Source organism: Eptatretus burgeri, chromosome 4 (assembly GCF_056783735.1).
Source record: "Eptatretus burgeri isolate ZD-2024b chromosome 4, Ebu_testis_v1, whole genome shotgun sequence".
NCBI lineage: Eukaryota > Metazoa > Chordata > Myxini > Myxiniformes > Myxinidae > Eptatretus > Eptatretus burgeri.
The window spans coordinates 24,810,900-24,834,938 of record NC_140964.1 but is presented as its reverse complement, the minus strand read 5'-3'; the positions used below and the strand labels follow the sequence as shown (position 1 = coordinate 24,834,938).

The window sequence follows — 24,039 nt, the reverse complement described above, 5'->3', positions numbered from 1 at the left end:
ATTCGACCTTGTGCCGTGCCATGCATCGGAGTTCCATGATTAACATGGGGTGAGAGTTTTTGGAAGCGCTCTCTTGTCCTGAACGTGCGCTGGAGTCCATTAAAGCGCCGTTATTTGGGGAAACCCCAGCGCAACCTGTACGTCTTCAAATGAACCCCAGCGCATGCCTGCGCTTCGAGCTACATGCCAAAACAACACGACTCTTGTTGACTCAGCATCTTCCGAGACCGTGGTGAGGCAGAAGTTGTGTTTTTGGCACGCCGTTTGAACGGGAAATGGCACACATATGCCAATGAACCTTGCTACGCTTCGGATTCCTGGCACCGGTACTGTGGTCCATGTGTGCTTGCATGGTTTGTGTAAGAAGTAAAGTAAAGTAAAGGAATGAAATAAAAGAAAGGATAGAAGATTGAAGACCTAACTAAAAGCCCTATGCAACGCATCCTTCCCATTTATCCACGAGACTAACTAAACCAACTAAAGTAACCAAGGAAAGGACTAACTAAACACATTAATGAAATAACTGCCTTGGGATCGCTGTGTGTTGTGTGCCATTGCCTGAGAGTGCCGGTTTTACAAAACCGCAACAATATGTATGAAGTTTCACATAAATCTGTTGAGTGGTTCTGGAGAAGAAGATTTTTTACATTTTTATTTTCAATACAATATGGCCACTCGCCACGTGACCGATGACATCATAAATTTAATTATCCACTCACATCAGGTTATGGATCAGATATACAATATGAAGTTTCAGATTTTCCAGATACGAATTTTTGATTCAACCAATTATGATTGGAATACAACTTTAGCGATGACATCATCGTTATCACCCGATAACTTTACAGAAGTTTAGCGACACAATCGAGGAAAAAGAGGCCGCCAAAAACGATGGTTCCCTTCCCGGACCTGTAGCTTTGGATAGATCTCTGTTCCTCAAACCGATCAGAGCAAAGTTTCGACCTTACCTCGTGGATCGTTGGAGGATGGAGTCCTTCAACGAAAAAGAAATCCACAATGTCACCTTTCCGCCATTTTCGATGCTCACATCCTTCATTCGGAGCAATGCAAATATTCAAAAATGACCTCATTCTGATGGTTTCCTCGGGATATGATGACGGATCACGTTCTTCGGCGACTAAAGTGAAAGCTTCACTCACTATGAAGAGCAGAATGTCTGCCTTCACTCGTGATGCTCGTCCAAGGGGATCCGCAACAATTCTGCCCAATTCACAGGACCAAACATCCTCTTGTGCATTGCAGAGGAACATTCAAAGCAAAAACAATGCAATCCAGACTCGTCCTTATTAACAAATGGAAAACATTGTTGTGATTCTGCGAAGCCGGCACTCCCCCAATGCAATGGCACCCAACGTATAGTGATCCTGAGACAGTTATTACCCTCGCCGAAGGAGTCCATTTGGGTCTGTTTGCTTGTTTGTTTGTCTGTCTGTCTGTCTGCTTGTCCACACAGAACTTTCGTGTTTTTCTCCGCAACCGCTTGTCGGATTGAGGCAAAATTTTCGCCATGAGAGCGACTCCTCGTGTAGAAGGTTTTATTGATAATTATGATGTCATCGGTCACGTGGTGTGGCAGCCATGTTGGAAAAAGGGGGAAAACTTTGGATCTCTGTATTTCTAAAACCGCACCAAGGAAAAAAATTGAAACTTGGCACACGGCAAGTACACCTCATGGGGAATGAGCGCGATTTTTTATGACGTCATAGGCACCTTCATTATAACGTCATAATTGCATATGTAGAACGCTACATCTGATCAGTATGAAAAATTTTGAGGGTCATCTAGGGATAAAATGGTCCACAAAATTTTTTTTGATGACGTCATCGGAAACGTGATTCGGCAGCCATGTTTAAAAAAGAAGAAAAAAAAAAAACCTTCAAAAATCTTCTCTGAAGTGGCTGAACAGATCGAGGCGAAACTTTACACAATTGACCGCCTAACCATGAGGAATAAAAGGTTCCACATATGATGTCATGGGTCACATGGTTTGACAGCCATGTTGGATTTACCCTAAAACCTATAAAAATCTTCTTCTCCAGAACGGCTGGACAGATCGAGGGTAAACTTCACACAAATGTTCCCCAAACCTTCGGGATACCAGGGTATTCACAAATAGTTGATGTCACATGGTCTGTCAGCCATATTGGATTGTGAAGAGTGATTGTCATTGCCCTATGTCCTCGTGTCTTGTGCATTTGTCCGTTATTATTTTATTCATTATAGTTGGACATTATCATTGCTTCGTATTATTATTATTATTATTATTATTATCATTAGTGCAATTGTATATCGCCAGTTCGTAATGTTCAATATGTAAATGCCGATATGAGATCTTCATTGTTAGTTGATGGCATTTTCCTGTGGACCATATCGTGTGAAAGTAATCAGACTAATATTGTCTATTTTCCCTTTTGGTTGCAGATAAAATGCCATTATCATTGTCAATAAAATGTTCAACTTGACAAAAGAGTTCTTCTTCATGATAATGGCATTTTATATCGACCCTAGCAAGTCAAGACGGCTCATCACATATCACGCAGCTTTTGACAACATTCTCCATGATGGTGATCCTCGAGTGTGATGTGCCAGACTGCAGTTTCAGGACTGTCGATGGAACTGACGCCATCGTTGTTGCCCAACTCACGAACCACAACCTCACTCATCAGCTCGCCACCGGGAATGATGCGAACGCTGCCGCCCGCCCAAAGGGCCCAAAGCTGGAGCGGCCACGCATCAACATGGGAGTTCAGAGTTAGACTTGGAACTCGTTTGAGCGCCGTTGGGACAACTTCTGCCGCGGCTCTGGGATCGACGCTGCATCCGCATCGGTGCGGCTTTTCCAGTGCGCCGACGACGCCCTCGGAGATGCCCTCCATAAAGCCAACCCCAACATCAGGCCTACATGGCGGGAGGCCTGGGAAATGAAAGAATCGTCGCTTCGCGCACGCTACGCTAGGTCGCAGGAGTCTCTGAACAGCCACGCTCGCCCTGCGCTCCCTCTCCAGGCCGGAGACAGATGTTTCGTGCAAAATGGTGCGGGAAATCATCCTAAGCGATGGGACAGAACCGGCAAGGTCACAGAGGTGTTGGATCACTACAAATACTGCGTCAAGATTGACGGTTCGGGGAAGGTGACAACACGTAATCGCAAATTCCTCCGTGCATTTATCCTGGTTTCAACGGACATTACCATACCCGCTCCCATCCCTTCATCATACCCACCGCGGCGAGACTCGCGGCCACCAACGGACGTCCGCGCCTTCACTCAACCTCCTCCGTGTCAGTTTCTTGCACAAGATCCGCCTGCCCCCGATCAGACACCAGAGAAGCCGCCTCCGCTTATCGCGCCGTCGGCTCCTCCTACGAGCGGCCCTCCAACGTCGTCGTCCTCCCCATCGACCCGTGTCATGCCACCTTCCTCACCTACAGACCCCATCGCTCCGACTTCACCGCCCACGCCTCCTGCTGCACGTCCTCATCGAGCGATTCGAAAACCGGCCTGGCAGGAATCGGGTGACTGGTTGATGCAGTAGATAAGCTCGTGGTGTGGACCCTGAACTGGGGGGGGATGAAGAGTGATTAATCTGATTAATAATTAATTAAATAAGAGTGGGGGATTAAGTAATTAATGAAGGGGAATAAATCAATCGAGGTGAAATTTCACAATTATGACGTCATGTCAAGGGGAAAAAAAGTGTTTTAAATTTCAACCTGATCGGATGCATGGTCTGGCAGCCAGAATTATTTAATATTTTTCATCTGCGTTCTTTTTTATTTTTGAATAAGGATCACTTGGCTGTGCCTGGATGGGTTTGAGGTTGGAGTAGCAGCACCTGAAACCCAAATCCTATCCAGGTTCCTCCAGATGACTTTATATGTGCTTTTTGCTTGTTTGGGTGCCTTCTGATGACTCCAATGCAGGATTGTACCGATTTGGTCTTCCATTTGATAAGAATAGAATTTATTTTAATCCCATTCTCAATTCAATTGAATAATAATTATAAACGTCATTGGTCAGGGTCAGGTGTCCGATCAAAGCGGGACGTCTTGGTACCCGGTCATCACTGCCAGCAGTTATAAAGTGGCAGTTCTAATTATGTCTCTTATTAATTACGTAACAAACCAGTACACAAATGCCACACAAACTACACCACACAAAACTACACAAAAAAGTCCTGGTTCGAGTCTGCAATCTCTGACTCCTATCTTTCTTGTTTCGTTAGTATTCATTTAGTTCGCCCTTCCATTATGTCTCGTGGGTAAATGGGACAAGATCCGTTGCGTGGGGCTTTTAGTTAGGTCTTCAATCCCCGATTCATTCACTGTTCTGTTCTTGCGTATGGCAGCTTGGCTGCTGGGTAGCTATCATTTCTTGTAAGCAGGGCTGTGCTGCTGATGCTGTGCCCCTCTACCAGTACACTGGTACCCATTTTGCTGACCTCGGAAGGATGACAGGCTGAGTCAACCCCACCTGGTGATAATTCAGCATCCAACAGGGCTCAAACTCAGGACTATGGGAACCTAAGCCAGTCACCATAGCCTAGCTCACACCAGGCCAATTCTTTCACTTATTTTATTATTTACTTTTTCACACACACACCCCGTAATGCAAGCAAGCACGCCAGCCCAGTGATGCTACCAAAGGAGCAGGAGGAATGAATACCACCGCAGCCTCATTTGCATGTGTGTACCATTTCCCTGTTCAAACTGCATGCCATTAACCAACCGACGCTTCACCTCAGACCCTCACCACGCTCACCATGACGCGACAACACTTACCATAATCACTAAAACGCCTCCTAAAAATCCCCACAATAACCTACGCCCGACCTCTTCACCACAAATGCCACAACTGTTACAACCACTTCAACGTATCACCACAATCGCTACAACTGCTCCCAACACTTCAACGACCTAACCACAGATGCCACAGTGTTTTTCACCCACCTCATTACAACCACCGCAACTGCCTTCAGCTCCCTAGATGCTCACGATAGTCATGGGAGATGCTGGGGAACGGGGGACATCGCGGGTGCCTGTGAATCAGAACACTTTGGCGTGTAGCTCGAAGCGCGAGTGCGCGCTGGGACTCATTCAGCGACGAGTGCGTAGCTCTGGGGTTCGCTAAATAACAGTGCTCGAGTGAAGGCCAGCGCACATTCATAGTTTGAGAGCGCTCCCGAAAACCCACGTCCTATAGAAATAACGGAGCTCCATTACGTGGCTGATCCTGGAGCAACTGAGGCCATTTTCGGGAGCAACTGAGGACTCCGGCAGGACAGGGCTACAATTTATTGGGGTGGTGTCTACGCACCAATGGGGATGCGCGGAAATGCCTTCAGGGTCTTTTGATCCGATTGACTCCTCCTTCACCCGGGTTCTATAAACAGACGCAGAGAGTGAATCAGGGACTTTGTCTTTTTGGTCTTTATCTTTTGGTCTTTGTCTTCTCTGAGCCGAGTGCCAGATTCACCGAACAAGAGCCAAGCTGAGAGGGAAGCACAAGTCGCTGAGAACAAGCCAGGCGAGTGGTGCAGTCATTGCCGGGTCATCACGGGGTCATCGGTGCTCGGCTCCCACGGCGTTCCACAGCAATCATTACAACACATCGGCATACTCTCTTACACATCCCATTAATCTATCTTCTCACGCATCTTTCTCTCCCATCTGCCATCTCATCCACTGTGGACACATCAGTGAAAGAGCATTACTGATTCACACTCCTTCAGACTTTCTCTTTTGCACCTCATCTGTATCACATTTTGCACCTCCCACTCATGCACCGGAGACACCCCAGTTTTCTTCCCTCCTCCCACCTCATAAACAATTGGGTTGTGTCGGTCCATCGACCGCACCAGGTACAAAGAGGTTGCTTATGCCTAAACTGCTTCTCCTCTTTCTGGACTATCTAATTTCCTTGGATGTGTGTCTGCTGGTGCCTGTTATGCATCGCAAAATTTAAGAATGTGGAAGTTTACATCGGTTTAGGTTTACTCTGTGTCTTCTTCGTGTAAATAATTGCATTAATTTTGCCGCACCCACGAATACTTGCTTTCCCCTGCTGCACATACTGCACTTGTGAATGAAACACTATCACAATAAAGTGCCACATTACCTGTCCTTGTCCTTGCTCAATAAAAAAAAATGCTCATAAATGTACTGATCTGCCAGTGTTCGCCTTCTCCCCATCGGTCCAGCATGGTCCGCACATTAGTTTAGCCAGGAAGTTCTACACTGTTAATTTGCTCTTGTTAGCCAGCGCACACTCACTGCATCACACGGCAGTAATCCAGGTGTGCGCTGAGTGCACGTAACCCCAATTGGTTCGGCCATCCACAGGTAAGGTATCAGGCGAAGTACTGTAACCCTGCCTGGATTAGCAGTGCCAATCGGCGTTCGTGTTTGCTTAAGCAACCTGCTGGTGCACAGAGTTATCTGTGCCAAGCAACCTCAGGAATGGGAATTTGAGAGGGAGCCAAGTGCTTCCTCTCGTGGCGAGCCTCGAACTCCGAGTCTGCAAAAGTTTGTACCAGATGTGTTCTGTCAACCAACTGTTCAGCCAAGGAGTGGTCAACTAACACTACATTGTACTCACTCTCTCTCTATCGAGTGCAGCCTGTGGCTCCTGGCTGCATCATTGGTTGGGAGGCGGCTATGCCGCTGATGCTGTGCCCCCTTACCAGTACACTGGTACTCATTTTGTCGACCTCGGAAGGATGACAGGCCGAGTCAACCTCCTGGTGTATATTAATTCAGCGGCCAACGGGGCTTGAACTCAGGACCCTTGGATCCCAAGCCGCCACCCTAACCACTAAGCCAACACCAGGCTTATTGTTCTCACTGTGACAGCACCAGTCATTGTTCAGAACTTCATGACGCAAGTTGTGTAACCCTCGATGGACCAGCAGGGAAGCAATTGATCAGGGACTCTTCAAACCCTGAGAGTGTCGGATGGACTTTGAAAACATGGCGAGTGATTAACTTAATTAACTGTGATCAACTCGGTGATTAACAGGTGTACGGACATTTTTGGTAGTAGTAGTAGATCCAGAGGAAGGTCTTGTTCCAAAATCTGTCTTGTGAAAGTAATCATCGCTGGTAGTCCTGAAAACGTATTCTGTGTTGGATGACCATTCAAATCGGTCTCTGGGCCACAGTGAACTCTGACTACTTCAACGTGCCAAATCATATCGTCCCCTATGAACTCAAAACCTGCTCTGGAACTATGGCAGCCATTGGTAGGTGCGTCAGGAATCTCGTCATCAAATATTTCGATAAAATCGTCCACCTGCCACTCCCAGAGTGAACTGAGTGCAACGCTATTCCTTGCAATTCCTCTGAGATTCCAACACCGTAGATCACATGGCTCCATTCACATATACGTCCCATCGCTGAAATGTTTCCCAAAACTGACCCAGAAGGGACCATCTTGCTGTTAATTGGATGAGATGTTCCTCAACTGCTTCAGGTCAAAGAATCTCGGAATGGACCACCTAATGCTCCGTGGGAACAGCGATAATTGGCGATGCATGTCTGGATGGCATCCATAGCCTTGAACGAGTGGAGGCTGATCGTACCCAAAATCTCGACAATGGAAGACAATCAGTCTGCTAATCAGCCCTAATCATGTCACCGCCAAGGACGTCATCATGACACATCATCACATACCTTCAGGTCAGCTCTTTGGGACATCCTGCGACCACAGAACCTATGACGATGGGGTCGGCAGTGACATCTGCCAACGAACAAGGAATGGTGACAAGTCGTTTGCTCCATAGAAGACAACCGTTTTCTCGTGATCATGGAGGACGATTCATCAGGAATGACAATGGCAATTGGGTGGCTCTATTACCCTTCACAGAAGATGCAAAACTTCCAGACAACCGACCCCTTGCAACGAACTGCTTGAAGTCGCTTTGCAAGTTTCTGGATAAGAAATCAGCCCTGAAACAGCAGTATGTGGACTTCATGGCTGAACTCTTTTCCAAAGGACATGCTAAGCCTCGTGAATCCTGGTGTGTTGGCGCAGTGGTTAGGGCAGCGGCTTGGGATCCAAAAGGTCCTGAGTTCAAGCCCCGTTGGGCCACTGAATTAATACACCAGGGGGTTGACTCAGCCTGTCATCCTTCCGAGGTCGGCGAAATGAGTACCAGTGTACTGGGCCGGTGTATACCCCGGTTAAAATAGGTGTACCAGATCCCTGTGTCGTAAAAGGTGACCAGGGTTGCGTCAGGAAGGGCATCCATTGTAAAACATGTGCCAAATCACTATGCGGATCATATGGATGAGAAGATGAAGATGAAGAAGATGAAGATGAAGAAGATGAAGATGAAGATGATGAAGAAGATGAAGAAGATGAAGAAGATGAAGAAGATGAAGAAGATGAAGAAGATGAAGAAGATGAAGAAGATGAAGAAGATGAAGAAGATGAAGAAGATGAAGAAGAAGAAGAAGATGAAGAAGATGAAGATGAAGAAGATGAAGATGAAGAAGATGAAGAAGATGAAGAAGATGAAGATGAAGAAGATGAAGAAGATGAAGAAGATGAAGATGAAGATGAAGAAGATGAAGATGAAGATGAAGAAGATGAAGATGAAGAAGATGAAGAAGATGAAGAAGATGAAGATGAAGAAGATGAAGAAGATGAAGATGAAGAAGATGAAGAAGAAGAAGAAGATGAAGAAGATGAAGAAGAAGAAGAAGATGAAGAAGATGAAGAAGATGAAGAAGATGAAGAAGATGAAGAAGATGAAGAAGAAGAAGAAGAAGAAGAACCTCGTGAACCAGGAAGAGAGGCGAAATGATCGTGATGGTATGTTCCTCAGTTTCCTGTATTTCATCCACACAAACCCGACAACATTTGTGTGGTGTTCAATGGCAGTGCTACCTATCGTGATCTCGCTAAATGAGGTACTACTTCCTGGTCCAGATTTCGTCAATAGTCTCTTCAGACAGGAACTCTTCACCATCATGGCCGACGTCGAGCAAGGGATCCATAAGAGCACATCACCTTCTCAATGGAACTACGTAGCAACCGATATTAACCCAGCAGACCTGACCACTTGCCTCGTAAAAGCCTATGACCTGATGGAGTAATTATGGTGTCTGGGCCAAGATTTCTCTGGGATTCTCAACTACCCCCTTAAACCCACATTACCTGCTGTTGAGTTGGTTACTGAATCTGGAGTTTCACTCCGTATTCGTATTAGCTACAAAACATAAACGTTAATTGGGAACACGTTTCACACATTTCTCGAAGTGGAAGTTCAAATCCAACCCAATGAGTCGCATATGGGTGGAGTGTAGGAACGAATGATTGGTGTCTGTCGTGAAATACTAGACGTGATTCTCTTGAAGCCCAAAAATTTTCTAACCCACAAACTCCTTCCTACCTTCCTGGCAGAGGTATGTGCTATTTTCAACACTCAACCACTTGTATCGGTGTCTACAGATGCAGATGTGCCAGAAATCTTGACGCCAGCGGCACTACTTAACCTGAAGGCAATGCCTCTTCATGCATCACCAAGCGATTTCGGTCATTCTACAGACATCTTCGGCCATCAGTGGCGATGTGTACAGCACTTTGCGAATACCTTCTGGTCACGATGGCGCAAAGAATATCTTCCGACCCTGCAGCCCCGTACGCGATGGAAAGTCAAGAAACACAACCTTCATGTCAGAGATATCGCCCTGCTGAAGGCGGATGTGCACAGGAACAACTGGCCCCATGGATGCGTAACTGAGACATTGCCCAGTGCAGACAGTCAGGTTTGAAAAGTGTGAAGCCATACCAAGAAGGACGGCAAACACCATATCTACCCGCGACTCATAACTGAGGTCATACTGCTTATACCAGAAGGGGAAGAGTGAATTTCTTCATTGTGTGTCTCTTGATTGTGAATTTCATATTCTCATGTTATTTTCCACTATGTCCCTATCCAATAGCCATAGTCTGGTCCCTGAATTTTAGTGACTGTATACGATGTACTCTGTAGTCAGTTTACTTCATTTTTAACGAATGTTCAATAACAATTTGATAATATTTTCAGCCAAGGTGGCTACCCTGGTTTTCGTGTTCACATAATTGTCTTTGCTCAATCAATTGATATCATGGTTTTTTTTATAAAAACCAGGCGACGAGTGTGATGTAACCAAGTTTGAATGTAAAATGTATATTCATGCTCTGCCCATGTGTCACGTCATCTCCACTGCAAGCGGGGAGACCGGCGTTGCCCTATCTGGTGGGACGTGTGCATGTATCTGGAAAGGCACGGTTTTTACTGACGCGCTTAGAGTGTTTTAAATAAAGGGAAAGCGATTTAAATCTCTATAACTGTTGGTTAAACTGCCTGTAGCATCCTTATTCAAGAATCTGGACACATCAGCCCTTCCAAGATAGAGGGGATGAAAAAGAGGATGCGATGGAACAACAGACCACCTACTACTCAACAAAGCCATATTTGAAAAGTGTAAAATGAGAAGAACTAAATTGTCCACAGCCTGGATAGACAACAAAAAAGCTTTTGATAGTGCCCCACATTCATGGATGATAAAATGCATGCAATTGGACAAGACCAACCCACAAATAATCAAACTGATTGAGAAAGCAATGGAGCTGTGGAACACCGCTGATACTGCAACACTGGAAAGAAAGATCAAAATACCAGGAGTGAAGATACATCACAAGATCTTCCAGGGTGATAACCTTTCGCCCCTCTTGTTTTGCCTGGCCCTGGACCCACTGAGTAACCTCATTAATGAGTAAGGACATGGACACACCCAAACACCCAAAGAGACAAGAAAGGTGACATCTGCTGTACATGAATGACCTAAAACTCATTGCACCAAATTGGAAGAACTGAAATGAGTGAAATGGAACTCTGACGACATTCCAATAGAATTTGGCTGAGATAGGTGTGCAGGAACCAGACAACAAAGCATCATACAAATACCTCAGAGTGGAAGAGGGCTATCAAATAGTTCACAAACAAATGTGCAAAACAATTGCCAAAGAATACTTGCGAAGAACGACACTGACCTGGAAAACATATCTCACCCCGAGAAACAAAACCAAAGCCGTAAACCAACTCGCAATACAAGTATTTCCGTACAGCTGCGGAATAATAAACTGACCACAAACGGAAATCAACAAACTAGATATCAAAGCAAGGAAATGCCTAACCATCCACAAAATGTTCTCCAAAAATCAGTGCATCCCGAGGAATGTACCTGCCGAGATGAGGAGAGCAGCCTGATGGAATTTAACCAAGTGCACGGAATGACAACAGTAGGATTGGCTGAATACGTGAAAAGTTCAACAGACTACAAAATCCAATTTGTATGCACATTCATGGATGATAAAATGTATGCACATTCATGTGCAAACACAAATAAAGACAGCAAGCCAGATAAGTTATCCCTAACCAATCTTGGAAAACAATTCCAAAGACAGGTGCAAATGGAAGATGTCACACATTAAGACAGCCCAATGAATATAAATGCCCAAGACCAGGGACAACTACACAAATGGCTTTAAGAAAATGTCAGGACCGAATCAATCGGACAAGTGTAGATTTTGCAAGGTAGAAAGAGAAAGCACGAGTCACCTCGTGTCGGGATGGAAAAAAATAATAATAATAACGTGTCAGAACAACTGTACAAACAAAAGCACAACAGGGTTTGTGGAGTAATCCACAGGAACATGTAACAAAAAAAAACTTCAATATCCTAGTCCCAGAAAACTCATGGAAACATGAAGCAAAAGCGATAATTGAGAACAAGGAAGTAACTCTCACACACTATCTCATGATCCCATCGAGCGTGAACATAGAAAACAAAGCATTGCGACGGGATATAGTACTTAGGTCCAAAAAAGGAAAGACGGTATTGCTAAATTGAGGTTTCAGTACCCAGCGATTTTAGCCTAAACAACACAGACATCAAGAAAATGATCAAATAGCAAGATCTCAAAAATGAAGTGAAAAGATCCTGGAACCTGAAGAGTACCAAAATTGTACAAGTGATCATTGGAGCAACGGGAATGAGAAAACAGAACCTTCCAGAGATCTTAAAAACCATCCCTGGGAATATTAATACAAACAAACTACAGTCGTAAACGATCCGAGGCTCAGCGACGATCCCGAAAAGAGCCCTCAGAACAAAACTTTGAGAACAAGAAAACTTCACAACTTCGTCCATGAATCGTGACACCCACTTCCTGAAACGGAGGTGGATACTTCAAGACCTGGTAGAGCTCCGTTGCATCACCTGAAACCCACATAATGGAGATAACAACCAACACACATGGCTATGGTTGGGTAAATAGTGAAGTTTTTTTTCGGTTAAGTGTCTTCGCATAGCATTTTCTATGGCCATTTTCGATGCTGAAGCTGAAAACGTTGGAATTTTTTAAACCTCCGATGACTTTTGACCCCAGGAACTTTAATTTATTCAAAATGGTGACAAAAAAAATGATATTTTTATGAATTTCTGACCAACTGAGAGAAAATAAGGCTTGTAATATATCAATTTATAGGTTTTTCCGATCAGGAAATACGAAAATGACACTTATGCAACGATTGGATGATTTTTCAAACACAATTTTTGAAAACCACACAATATTTTGCTAAAATTGAACTGTTTTTGTCATTCTCAGATCAACGTAAGACCGAGATCACACCAGTGCAGCCAACAAAAGTTCATTAATGTTATCCTGCACGGATTCATCGGGTTTGATAGCATTCTTTATAGAGTTGTGTAGCTCGGTCAAACTGAATTTTTGAGTGTGGAATTTCCCTGCTCCGTCCTTCACACGTCTTTGTTGGCGTATGTCTGGGGCTACAGTTAAGCGTAAATATGTCACTTCCGCTAGTGTACTCAGTAAATCTAGACTGTCTGGGGTCAAAGGTCCTTTGTGCTTTTTGCAAGTTTGTATAGTATTCAATAGCCTAGTATTTTTTCTTTTTCTTCAAGTCTTCCTTTTTCCTAAATTACTTGATTTTGGTCCTATGCAACATCCAATCAATTTGAAAATGTCATTAGCGTATTCCTTGACTGAAAAACATATGAAATGATATATTACAATACTTATTAGTCATATTAGAAAAGGAAAACATGAAAAAGGTCAATTTTTGGCCACCATGTTGAATAAATTATGGGTCCGGGGGTCAAAGGTCATCGGAGGAAAAAAATTTGACCGGATTCGGATTCAGCATAGAAAACGGCCATAGAAAATGCTATGCACAAAATTTCAATCATATTTACCCAACCCTACACATGCATGCGCACGCACGCACACACATAATAATCTTGCAACCCCTTCAGGCCAAGACTAAGGTTGTGACCAAGACAAAGGTTGTGGACGCCTATTAACGAGTTATATATCCAGGAGCAACGAGAAATCGCTCGAACTCCGGCAACTTTCAATTCAGCTTAAAATCTAACTGCAACATTATAACTCGCCACTTTTTTACTCTACTCAACTTTTAGAATGAACAACTCCCCTCAACGAACACGACACAGTCAAATTTAACAGACGATTTGTTCTGTATTCAATCATAGGCATACGAGCATAAACATCACACTGCCCCAATCCACCTCGTAAATATTTTGTAAAAGATAGAAACTGTTGGCTTGGTCTGCATCAATCATATAAAAACCCATTTTGTCTTATTAATGAGGAGATTCAAACAAAAACAATAACTCAGTCCCCATGGGTCAGGAACTATGAACCAGAATAGCACTAAGTTCCTTGACTTTGCAAGAAGTCATGGACTTAGGGTGGCTGGTTCATGGTTTCAGCGCCCAGAAGCTCATCGCTGGACTTGGTATTCCAACGCTGGCGGTGTGGCAAAGGAGATTGACCATGTCCTCATTGACGGTCGTTGGAGGCTGATCCAGAACTGCAGGGTCTACCGGAGTGCTCAGTTCCTCAATACTGACCACAGGCTTGTTGTAGCAACTCTAAAGCTGCACCTTAAATCCTGGAGAATGGTACCATCCCAGCCTAGGCTGGATGTTGCCAAGCTCAGGGATGAGAGAGTAGCTGAGGAGTTTGCGAACAGGCTGAGTGGACAATTGGGGGGTCTGGGTGCTTTGGGGGGTCCTGAAGAGTTGTGGAGCGCCTTCAAGACCACCGTCCTTGATGTTGCCGGTGGATGTCTTGGAACTCACCGCAGGGCAAAGAAGAATTTTGTCTCTCGAGGGACACTGGATACCATTGACCAGAGTCGCAGAGCCAGGCTGAATGGCAGTGCTGAGCTGTTCAGGGAGCTGAGGCGTAAAACTGTACGTGCACTGAGGGTGGACAAGGAGGCCTATGTGCGAGGAATCTGTGAGGGGGTAGAGCATCACCTGTGGACAGGTGATTCTCGTCCCGCTTACAGGGGAATTCGCGCATTACGTTCATCCAAGCCCATCCCTCGGAGCACTGCAGTTCGAGCAGAGAGTGGTAGGCTCTTGACAGAGGAGTCTGAAGTGAAGGCCCGCTGGGCCGGTTACTTTGAGCGGTTGTACCAGGCTGATCCCCCAGCTGTCGAGTTGGACGTCAAGGATGTTACAATCCCTGTTGCTGACCCTCAAATCAACTGTGGTCCACCTTCGCTTGTGCAAACAAGGGCTGCGGTGAACCAGTTGAAATGGGGCAAAGCTCCAGGGATCTGTGGCATCCATGCCGAACTTCTCAAGGCTGGTGGAAATGCTGCACTCGTGTCGTTGCATGCAGTTTTGTGCTCTGCCTGGAACACAGGCATCATCCCAACTGACTGGAAGAGGGGCCTTGTTGTCCCTCTCTGGAAAGGGAAGGGTGATCGCCAAGACTGCAACAACTACTGAGGGGTGACGCTGCTCTCAGTGCCGGGCAAGGTCTTTGCTCGGATAATTCTTGATAGGGTTCGCCACCATCTGCTTGAGCACCAGCGTCCAGAGCAGTCAGGCTTTACACCAAAGAGGTCAACGATTGACCGTATCCTTGCACTTCGTGTCCTCACTGAACGCAGACGAGAGTTTCGGCAGGGGCTGCTTGCAGCCTATGTTGATCTCTGTAAGGCGTTCGATTCAGTGAATCGGGATGTCCTCTGGAGGATTCTTGGTCTTCGTGGGGTGCCACCAAAACTGATCGATCTGATGTCTGAACTCTACTCTGGTACTGAGAGTGCTGTGAAGTGTGGTGGTACCACCTCTGACTTATTTCCAGTTGTTACTGGAGTTCGTCAGGGATGTGTACTTGACCCCACACTTTTCAGCACTTGTATGGACTGGATTTTAGGGAGGATGTCGGAGAGATCAAGTTGCGGTGCATCGTTTGGGAATGTCAAGATCTCGGACCTTGATTTTTCAGACGATGCAGTCATCTTTGCGGAGACTTTAGACATCCTTTTGGGGGCCTTCGAGGTGCTGAATGAGGAGTCGGAGCCGCTGGGATTACGGGTTTCTTGGGTCAAAACTAAGATCCAGGCTTTCGGTGACATCTTGGATGCTGCTGTCCTGTCTGTGTCTGTTTGTGGTGAGGATGTTGAGATCGTGGAGAGATTCACTTACCTTGGCAGTGATATTCATGTCTCTGCTGGCTGCGAGTCAGAGGTCAATAGACGTCTGGGTCGGGCCTGGGGAGTCATGGATTCACTGGATCATGGGGTGTGGCGTTGCCGGTACCTGTGCGGGAGGACGAAAGTCCAAGTCTTCAGGTCCTTGGTACTTCCAGTCTTGCTCTATGGGTGCGAGACTTGGACTCTGACCAAGGATCTGAGACGGAGACTTAATTCCTTTGGTACCAGGTCTCTTCGGAGAATCCTTGGCTATCGCTGGTCGGATTTTGGATCCAACGAGCGGTTGCTGAGAGAGACTCTGATGAGATTTGTTACCTGCATAGTCCGTGAGCGTCAGTTGCGGCTGTATGGACATGTGGCTCTTTTTCCTGACGCTGATCCTGCTTACCAGATTCTCTCAGCGAGGGAGTCTCATGAGTGGAGGAGGCCAGTGGGCCGACCACGTGCCTCATGGTTGCAGCAGGTTGACCATCATCTCAAGGAGATGGGGATGGGCCTGGCATCTGCCTGGGGGATGGCCAGACGGAAGCCCCTGGAGTACCGGCGGAAAGTGGACGCAGCAACGCGCTGTTCTGGCACATGCTCCCATACCTGACCTGACCTGAATAACTCAGTATGCTTGTTAATAATAATAACGTTTTCAAACCAACAGCGGCAATTACACAATTAATTTTCACAAATACAAGGCTCATGGAAGAGCAAGATAATATGTGTGGTGGAGTTAAAGATGGTCAACCCTCCCTCTGTGAAATGAACGTTATGAGTAGAATGATAGGAACTTTAAAAGTTATAGCAATTATTTTCCATTCCTGAGAGGTCACACTGGTTGCAAAGGAGGCCCATAATGGATCTGATGTCATGTCATCCAACTGAGATGAACAACGCAAGACGCTTATAATGAAAGAAAGTTACTCGAACAATATCCCAGTTAAGCAAGCTATCACATCAGGTTGAATGTAGAACCAACAATGCGTGACCCATTGGAGTCCATTTCATTACCTGTGCCGCTGCAGGTGGATGGAGGTTGAGTTTTGACCCGGCTGTCTGTCTGTGAGCAGGATATCTCAAACAGTTACGGACAGATTCGGACCAAACTTGGTGGATATGTTGGGTGTGTGACAAAGGACAAATTGATGAGATTTCAGTGAAAATCTGAATCCGGATCCAAGGATTTAATTATTATTACTTTTAAGTGATTCATCACCATTGAGAGATCGGGCCAAAAAGGATACCATGGTATGGTATTTCAAAAGGTCGTGGATGGATTCGGATAAAACTTGGTGGAGGAGTTGGGTAGGTGACAAGAACAAGCCAATTAGATTTTGGTTCCAGGTACGGATACAGATCCGGCCTATCAGTGGGACACAAAATGTAAACTTTTCAGCCTGATGGAGGTATGCGCTCTACCGAGTGCAGTTCTAGTTTAAGAGATGCCTTTACTCTGATAGGTAGTTTTGTCTTTTATGCAGATAACGAGTTCAAACAGGTGCGGTTAATACAGGTAATGAGTGGAGAATGGGAGGGCTTCCTAAAGACAAAACTAACAGGTCTGTGAGAGCCGGAATTCTTACTGGATGGTAGGTGATCAAATACTTATTTCATGCAATAAAATGCAAATTAATTATTTAAAAATCATACAATGTGATTTTCAGGATTTTTGTTTTTGATTCCGTCTTTCACAGTTGAAGTGTACCTTTGATAAAAATTACAGACCTCCACGTGCTTTGTAAGTGGGAAAACCTGCAAAATCGGCAGTGTATCAAATACTTGTTCTCCCCACTGTAGGTATTTGTAATTTTTAGATCCTCGTGGAGGATCTCCAAGTCTTACTCACGTTGTTGTTCTTCATCTTCTTCTTGTGGACTTTTTTGTTTCACAGCCTACAGTTTTCATCGAAACTTCTTGAAACTTAGCGTATACATGTAAAAATACCCTGCGCAGACAGTAACCATCTCTGATTTTGAAAATTCCTCCGAGAAAAAAAAGTTATAACGTCAAAATATCTCCGCTAATGAAAATCGCCTAAAAAATTATCTCCGAAACTCGGCAAGCTTTTCGAATTCTGTTTGCGGGAATCGAACAGGGCATTAGCAGAGATGAATTACTGCACATATGATACATCACTATGACGTCACAGCAATTTTTATGACGTCATTCCTTTTTTTGACATTTTTTGTTTCACAACCCAGAGTTTTCATCGGATCTTTGTGAAACTTGCCTTGTATATGCAGAAAGCCCACGCGCAGGCAGTAACCATCTCCGATTTTGGAAATTCTTCCGAGAAAAAAAAGTTGATGTCATAATATCGCCGCCAATGGAAATCGCCTATACCATTATCTCCAAAACTAGTCAAGCTGTTTGAATTTTGTTTGCGGGAATCAAGCCGGGCATTAGCACAGATAATTTATCGCAAACCTGTTAGATCACAATGACGTCATATTCGTTTTCATGACGTCATCATTAAGAGGATGAGGATCTTAGCTCATTTGAGCTTCTTTCAAGGTGTCGGCGAGAAAACTCACCTTCTCTTCATGAAAGACAGACAGCGCGGGGTCTTTAACAGACATCAGGTAATACCAGCAGACAGGTAAGCCTGCACGTACCGTCCATCCGATGGACGGTGCATGCGCGCGCGCATACATGCGCATGCGCACGCACGCACGCACGCACGCACACACACACACACACACACACACACACACACACACACACACACACACACACACACACACACACACACACACACACACACACACACACACACATCGATATGGCTCTGCATGCAAAACACCAGGATGACAGTTTATAGCTGGACCATGATTCGAACCCAGGCGAGACAACTCAGAGTCCAGTCCACACACCTATTAGCCACACCCGTCAGTTTTGACGTCATACCTAATTCAATGGTCATACCTAATTTGACGTTTGACGTCATACCTACGTAATTTTGACGTCATACCTAATTCAATGGTATCATCTCGACGAGAAATGAGGTTGTGCAAAACACTGCAGCAAAAACAACAACAACAACTACCAGGGTTTCAAAAGGAAGTCGGACTTTAAATAACCCAATCCTACAAGAGTATCAATCGTTCATTTTGTTGAATATTTTAATTGTCACAACACAACAAAACACAACACATCTCGATTATGATTAAAGCACCAACCAACCCAGGCCTTTTTGCTTTGGGTGTAGGCCAGGTGCTAGACTGCAGTACGTACGCACCAACAACGAACACGCCGACCATTGCGTTACCTGTGGGGTGGTTACACAAACGGAGACACCCGAAAACCAACTCGGAACCACGGGTATCGGCGAGGAGCAGGACGCACAAGAACTGCTTCCGGGATTCCGAGTCACGTGTTCATGCGTAATGACGTCACGCGACGTCGCCTTGAACGCGCCCGCCCATCAAAGCGTGCACCGAACTACGTACTTTGGATCGTTTCCTTTGGCGGTTTTATATTCATATAAATACTACAAACGCTCAGGCTCTCTCAGAGTTATCCTTCACTTCACAGTACTTTTAGGCCATGGGCCAGATATGGTCCACGTGCACCCCCCCCCCCCCACAACCCTTCGACCCAATATTTTTCTGAAGCCTTAGGGCCCTGAACATGAATTCAACTGGTAACAGTGAATAAACTGGGACTTACTATCCATTTTCCAACCATATCTGATGGTACCCTCAAAATGTCAACTTTTCCTCAGTTTCGCACGTAAAAAAATCCCCTGACTGATAATATCTCTGTAGTTTCCCAATAAACATTAATATTAACAAATCATCGATCAAATGAAAGATTACACTGGTCTGCGTCATTGAATCAGGGGTCGAGGTTTTCTCAACGGTCCTTATATGTTTTTTTTTTCATGCTGAATTTAGAAATGTATCTCATTTCGCTCAATCAGGTCAAGTTTTCATGGAATTTTAAGGTATTTTAAGGAAAAAAATAATCAAAATTTTTGTTTTTTTAATTAGCATTTTTCAATTCAAAATCAGACTTACATTGACAGAAAATGTACAAACTATACATATAATGACACACAAGTAACGTTGATGTGAAATTCAACATTAAAAAGACGAAGGAAAACAGCGACTGCCGGAGCGACTGAAGTTGGCTGTTGCCCGAAACAACGATTTATCTATATTTTTCTGAAATTGAAATGAAAGTAATTGAGAAGGCACTTTCTTCCACATTAAGTGTACTTGCGTGTCATTATATGTATAGTTTGTACATTTTCTGTCAATGTAAGTCTGATTTTTAATTTTAAAAAATGCTAATTAAAAAAACAAAAATTTTGATTATTTTGTTCCTTAAAATTGAGATAGCGTAAAAACTTGACCTGTTTGAGCGAAATTAGATACATTTCTGAATTCAGGATGCAAAAAACATACAAGGACTGTTGAGAAAACCTAGACCTCTGAAAAAATATTTCAAATGCAACCCAGTGTTATCACATGCAGATTTTCAAAATAGAATCATCTGTCAAATTTAATAGCGTTATGTTTGTCCCAAGAAGTGATGGAGAGAAGTACCTCGCCTTTCCTTTTTGACAACTCAGATATCTGAAATAATAACGTATATTCATGCTCATTTTACCTGACACAAACAAATAAATATTTCTGTGATATCACAAATTTTACTACCTTTCTATTGATACCAAAATTGTCCCACACCAACTAAAGATGTACCAGGTATTACATCTTAAACATAAGTTCATCACTGTTGCAACACCCAACATGTAGTCACCAGTAAGACGGACCGTAAGACTGAGAAAATATGCTCTACTTCACATAAAGAATATAAATTATAAGTTTATTTAAGAAAAACAATTGAAACTTATTATATCATGTACACAAAATGTCATTGTGCATGGATTATGCATAATATTCATTATATTACATGCAGATTTTCAAAATAGAGTCATCTGTCAAATTTAATAGCGTTATGTTTATCCCAAGAAGTGATGGAGAGAAGTACCTCGCTTTTCCTTTTTGACAACTCAGATATCTGAAATAATAACGTATATTCATGCTCATTTTACCTGACACAAACAAATAAATATTTCTGTGATATCACAAATTTTACTACCTTTCTATTGATACCAAAATTGTCCCACACCAACTAAAGATGTACCAGGTATTACATCTTAAACATAAGTTCATCACTGTTGCAACACCCAACATGTAGTCACCAGTAAGACGTAAGTTTGAGAAAATATTCCTTACTTCACATAAAGAATAAAAATTATAAGTTTATTTAAGAAAAACAATTGAAACTTATTATGTAATGTCGACAAAATGTCATTGTGCATGGATTACACATAATATTCATTTTATCGCCGTCGTCATCACTCTCCAATGCCTGCTCGATATCATCAAATGCATCCATATCTGAATCCTCATCAGAGTCAGTGTCGTCAGGTGTGACTTCAGCAATGTCAGCCAGTTGCCGTGGGAGGACATCTCCTTCATACCATAGAGGATTAAGTTTACCATCCTTTTCCTCCCAACCATGTCCCTGACTGGCCTTCAGAATCTGTGGTTTGTTCTTTGTCAACATCCTAATGATCATCCAAATCATTTTCACTTTAGTTCAGTGCTCCATTGCTTCTCCAGAACCTGGATAAAGTAGCTGATTAACTTTCAGCTTGGGACTCTGTCTTTTAGTGATATAGCGGTCAGGAAGTATAACTGTGTCCGTCAGATGGAGAGACCGCCTTTTACCCTTCTCTTGAGAAGGCATCTCTGGGCATTTTTCAACATCATCACCATCAACTTCTTGAAGCATGATTCCGTGGGCAGTATGGACTGACCCTTTACCTGTGAGGTCATTAATTAGTGAATCAAAGTTGTCAAATTCCGAGTGGAATACAGCGGGCCCAGATGGTGACCTGATGATCTGACTGGATAGCTGTGTTGATGACTGCTTCACTGCCTCTGCTAGTGCTGTCTCCAGTTCCAGCGTAAATGAATAACTCTCACAATGCCCCAACCTGTTCAAAAAAGTCACGAGCTTCTCACTCCTGTAAAGATGTCGTATAGAAATACACATAAGGATATGTTTTGAGAGTTTCCAAGATCCATTGGTTGCAGCGCGACAAATGTCTTGCCCTATGGATCGAACAAGTCTCTGGATTCGAGGGGGAGTGGGTGTTGCCTTTCCAGTAAAAATGTAGCACAGGAGCTGTTGGAGAACATCTGGGATGACATCTTCTGGTGTCATTAGATCAGAGGGACTTGGTGGCCATTTAGGATCCAGTGCCTTTGAGAAACCATCTAAAAGTGACTGTCGTAATTGTGTACCTGTGGTCTCAATCATATCCATTGATGCCAACTCGAAGGCATGCTTCGCTGCTGTATGGGTATCGATGTCTGAGCTGAACAAAATGTATGATTAGAACTTTCCCATGTCACAGAATGATAGCTTGTCTTTAAATGGTTCATGACTTTCAAGTTTGTGTTTAAGCTTGTGGCTCCGATAGTCTGGATTACAGTGTTCAGTGTCTTCTTGGATGTCAATGTATATTTTTCTCAAATCAGACAGCTTCAAAATTTTCAGATTTTGTAATACAGCCTTCTGTACAATCTTACATACAGCTTCAAATGCCTTCTTATGAGCTGCTTCTATATTTATCTGATAAATTTTTGCTTCTTGATTTGTACTTTGCCATTTCTCTGCTTTCTGCATGTATTGCATGCGACAGTTCTTGTGGTATTTTGCTTCACAAGCAAAGAGATCATGGCCCCTGATTCTTGTTAGAAGTTTATCATCAGTTTTCTTCTCTACCATCTCAAGCACTGACTTCCATCCATCATATTCAAACTGGCTGAGGCCCCGGCCAGTCCAGCTACCTTCAACTTTAATCTTTTTGCAATTCTCTGAACCACAGAAAATGCAGTCAGGGTTTAATATAATCTTGTCACTTGAACTTCTGCGGCTCATGCGCCGTTGTGTGACATTCGTGGTCTGTGATGAACTTGCAGTACGTTTGAGCCTGTCAAGGTTCATTGTCAAACGTTTATAACACTGCCAGTGAAAGCCAGGATGCTTTCTTATCACATCAGGGATCAGGTCACATGCTTCCTTCATCATGTTGCAAGATGATGGAGGTTGTGCCAGTCGCATTTCTTTCACCTCCTGCAGTTTGGCCAGTTTCTTTTCTCCATCCTTATCTTCTGACAGCAAGTGTAATTCACCATATTTCAAACCCTTGATATGAACTATGCACACAGGAACCACAGGAGGTTCCCCACTTGTATGTTTTGGTTTTGCTGGTGGCTCTTCCATCATGTCACTTCAATCAGAACATGTCACCTGGAAATAAATATTGATACGTAAATGCATGTAGCATAGATCGTATCAGTCAGGGGTTTTTTTAAGTGTGAAACTGACGAAAAGTTGACATTTTGAGGGTACCGTCAGATATGGTTGGAAAATGGATAGTGAGTCGCAGTTTATTCACTGTTACCAGTTGAATTCATCCTCAGGGGAACATAAGGCTTCAGAAAAATATGGGGTCGAAGGGTTGTGGGGGTGTGGGGGGGCAGGTACACGTGGACCATATCTGGCCCATGGCCTATTTGTTTAATGCGATCGAGGCCCGTGGCCTATCTCATTTCTCGGTGTGCAAATTAGCCGGGGCACCGGCACATCATGGCCTGTCTTTTTCGAGAGATTCCGTGGGAACCTTCACATCCGCAACGTATCTGCAAAACAGAGCAACTGGATTTCTGCTCCAAAAGTCCCATCCAAAGGACGGTGTGCTCCAAGACGCCATTGTCCCCGTGCCGGCACTGCACCAGGACGGCTGTTTTCATCGAATACTACTCCATGGACAGACTGCTTATCAGAGGCCACAAAGTGTGCTTGACTGCTTCTTGCCCTCCAAACTTTTCTCGGATGGATCACACCCAAGTACTGAGAACGAACCGAGCCAAGATCAGGTGATATTCAGAGAATGTCGAAGTCCCCTTGCTGATAAACTCGAACTCCCGACTTTGGCCAATTTACCTGTGCTTCATTTACCTGGCGGTGATACGGACCACAATCGTTTTCATTTCATTAACATTTAAAAAGATACATTTCCTGACCATGTACACATTCAAGCGTTTCGGATTCGAACGTGACATCCCATCCCAAAATAAGAGGCCTTACTCCAAAATAAGGGAGGGTCCAAAACGTCCTCCATGGTCCATGTTTGCTGTTCCAATGGATACAGGGTGGGTGTCTGAAAAGAAAGTAACTATTTTTGTTCTGTCATTGCTCTTTAAGTAAAGCAGATGCTGCAATATGGTTTTCACGTATCTAATTGTTGTTTACAGCTGGTAGGGTGGCTTGGAGGTATGCACATTTGCCTCAATGTCGTCTAGCGTAGGTTTGAATCCTGACCCATCTTTGGAGTGTCATTTGGTGTTTTGCAGGTCGGAAGATTCATCAATGTATGTGCTGTTCCATGGATGGATGTTAA

At 44.1% G+C, this 24,039-nt stretch overlaps 2 protein-coding genes across 3 annotated transcripts in view; both read right to left on the bottom strand.

The window, feature by feature from the left end:
- The window catches only part of EXOC2 (exocyst complex component 2), a 174,388-nt gene extending 155,413 nt beyond the window's left edge, over positions 1–18,975 (bottom strand). The window contains exon 1 of one of the 2 annotated variants that reach the window (XM_085877168.1): positions 18,823–18,975. The gene's annotated coding sequence lies outside the window, so the exon portion shown is untranslated. Of the gene's footprint in view, positions 1–3,243; positions 3,267–18,822 lie in introns of those variants that run through there. The other variant, XM_085877169.1, reaches the window with a different exon arrangement.
- A 1,449-nt stretch (positions 18,976–20,424) lies between these two features.
- Positions 20,425–23,091, bottom strand: LOC147027643 (uncharacterized). The gene has a single exon (XM_085876482.1). It carries the CDS (start codon positions 22,860–22,862, stop codon positions 21,966–21,968), a length of 897 nt encoding a protein of 298 aa, XP_085732608.1. The 5' UTR covers positions 22,863–23,091; the 3' UTR covers positions 20,425–21,965.
- Positions 23,092–24,039: the final 948 nt, after the last annotated feature.

What these genes read in the sequence shown, in the direction of transcription:
- LOC147027643 (XM_085876482.1), bottom strand. Translation starts at nt 22,862, where the DNA reads ATGATGGAAGAGCCACCAGCAAAACCAAAACATACAAGTGGGGAACCT.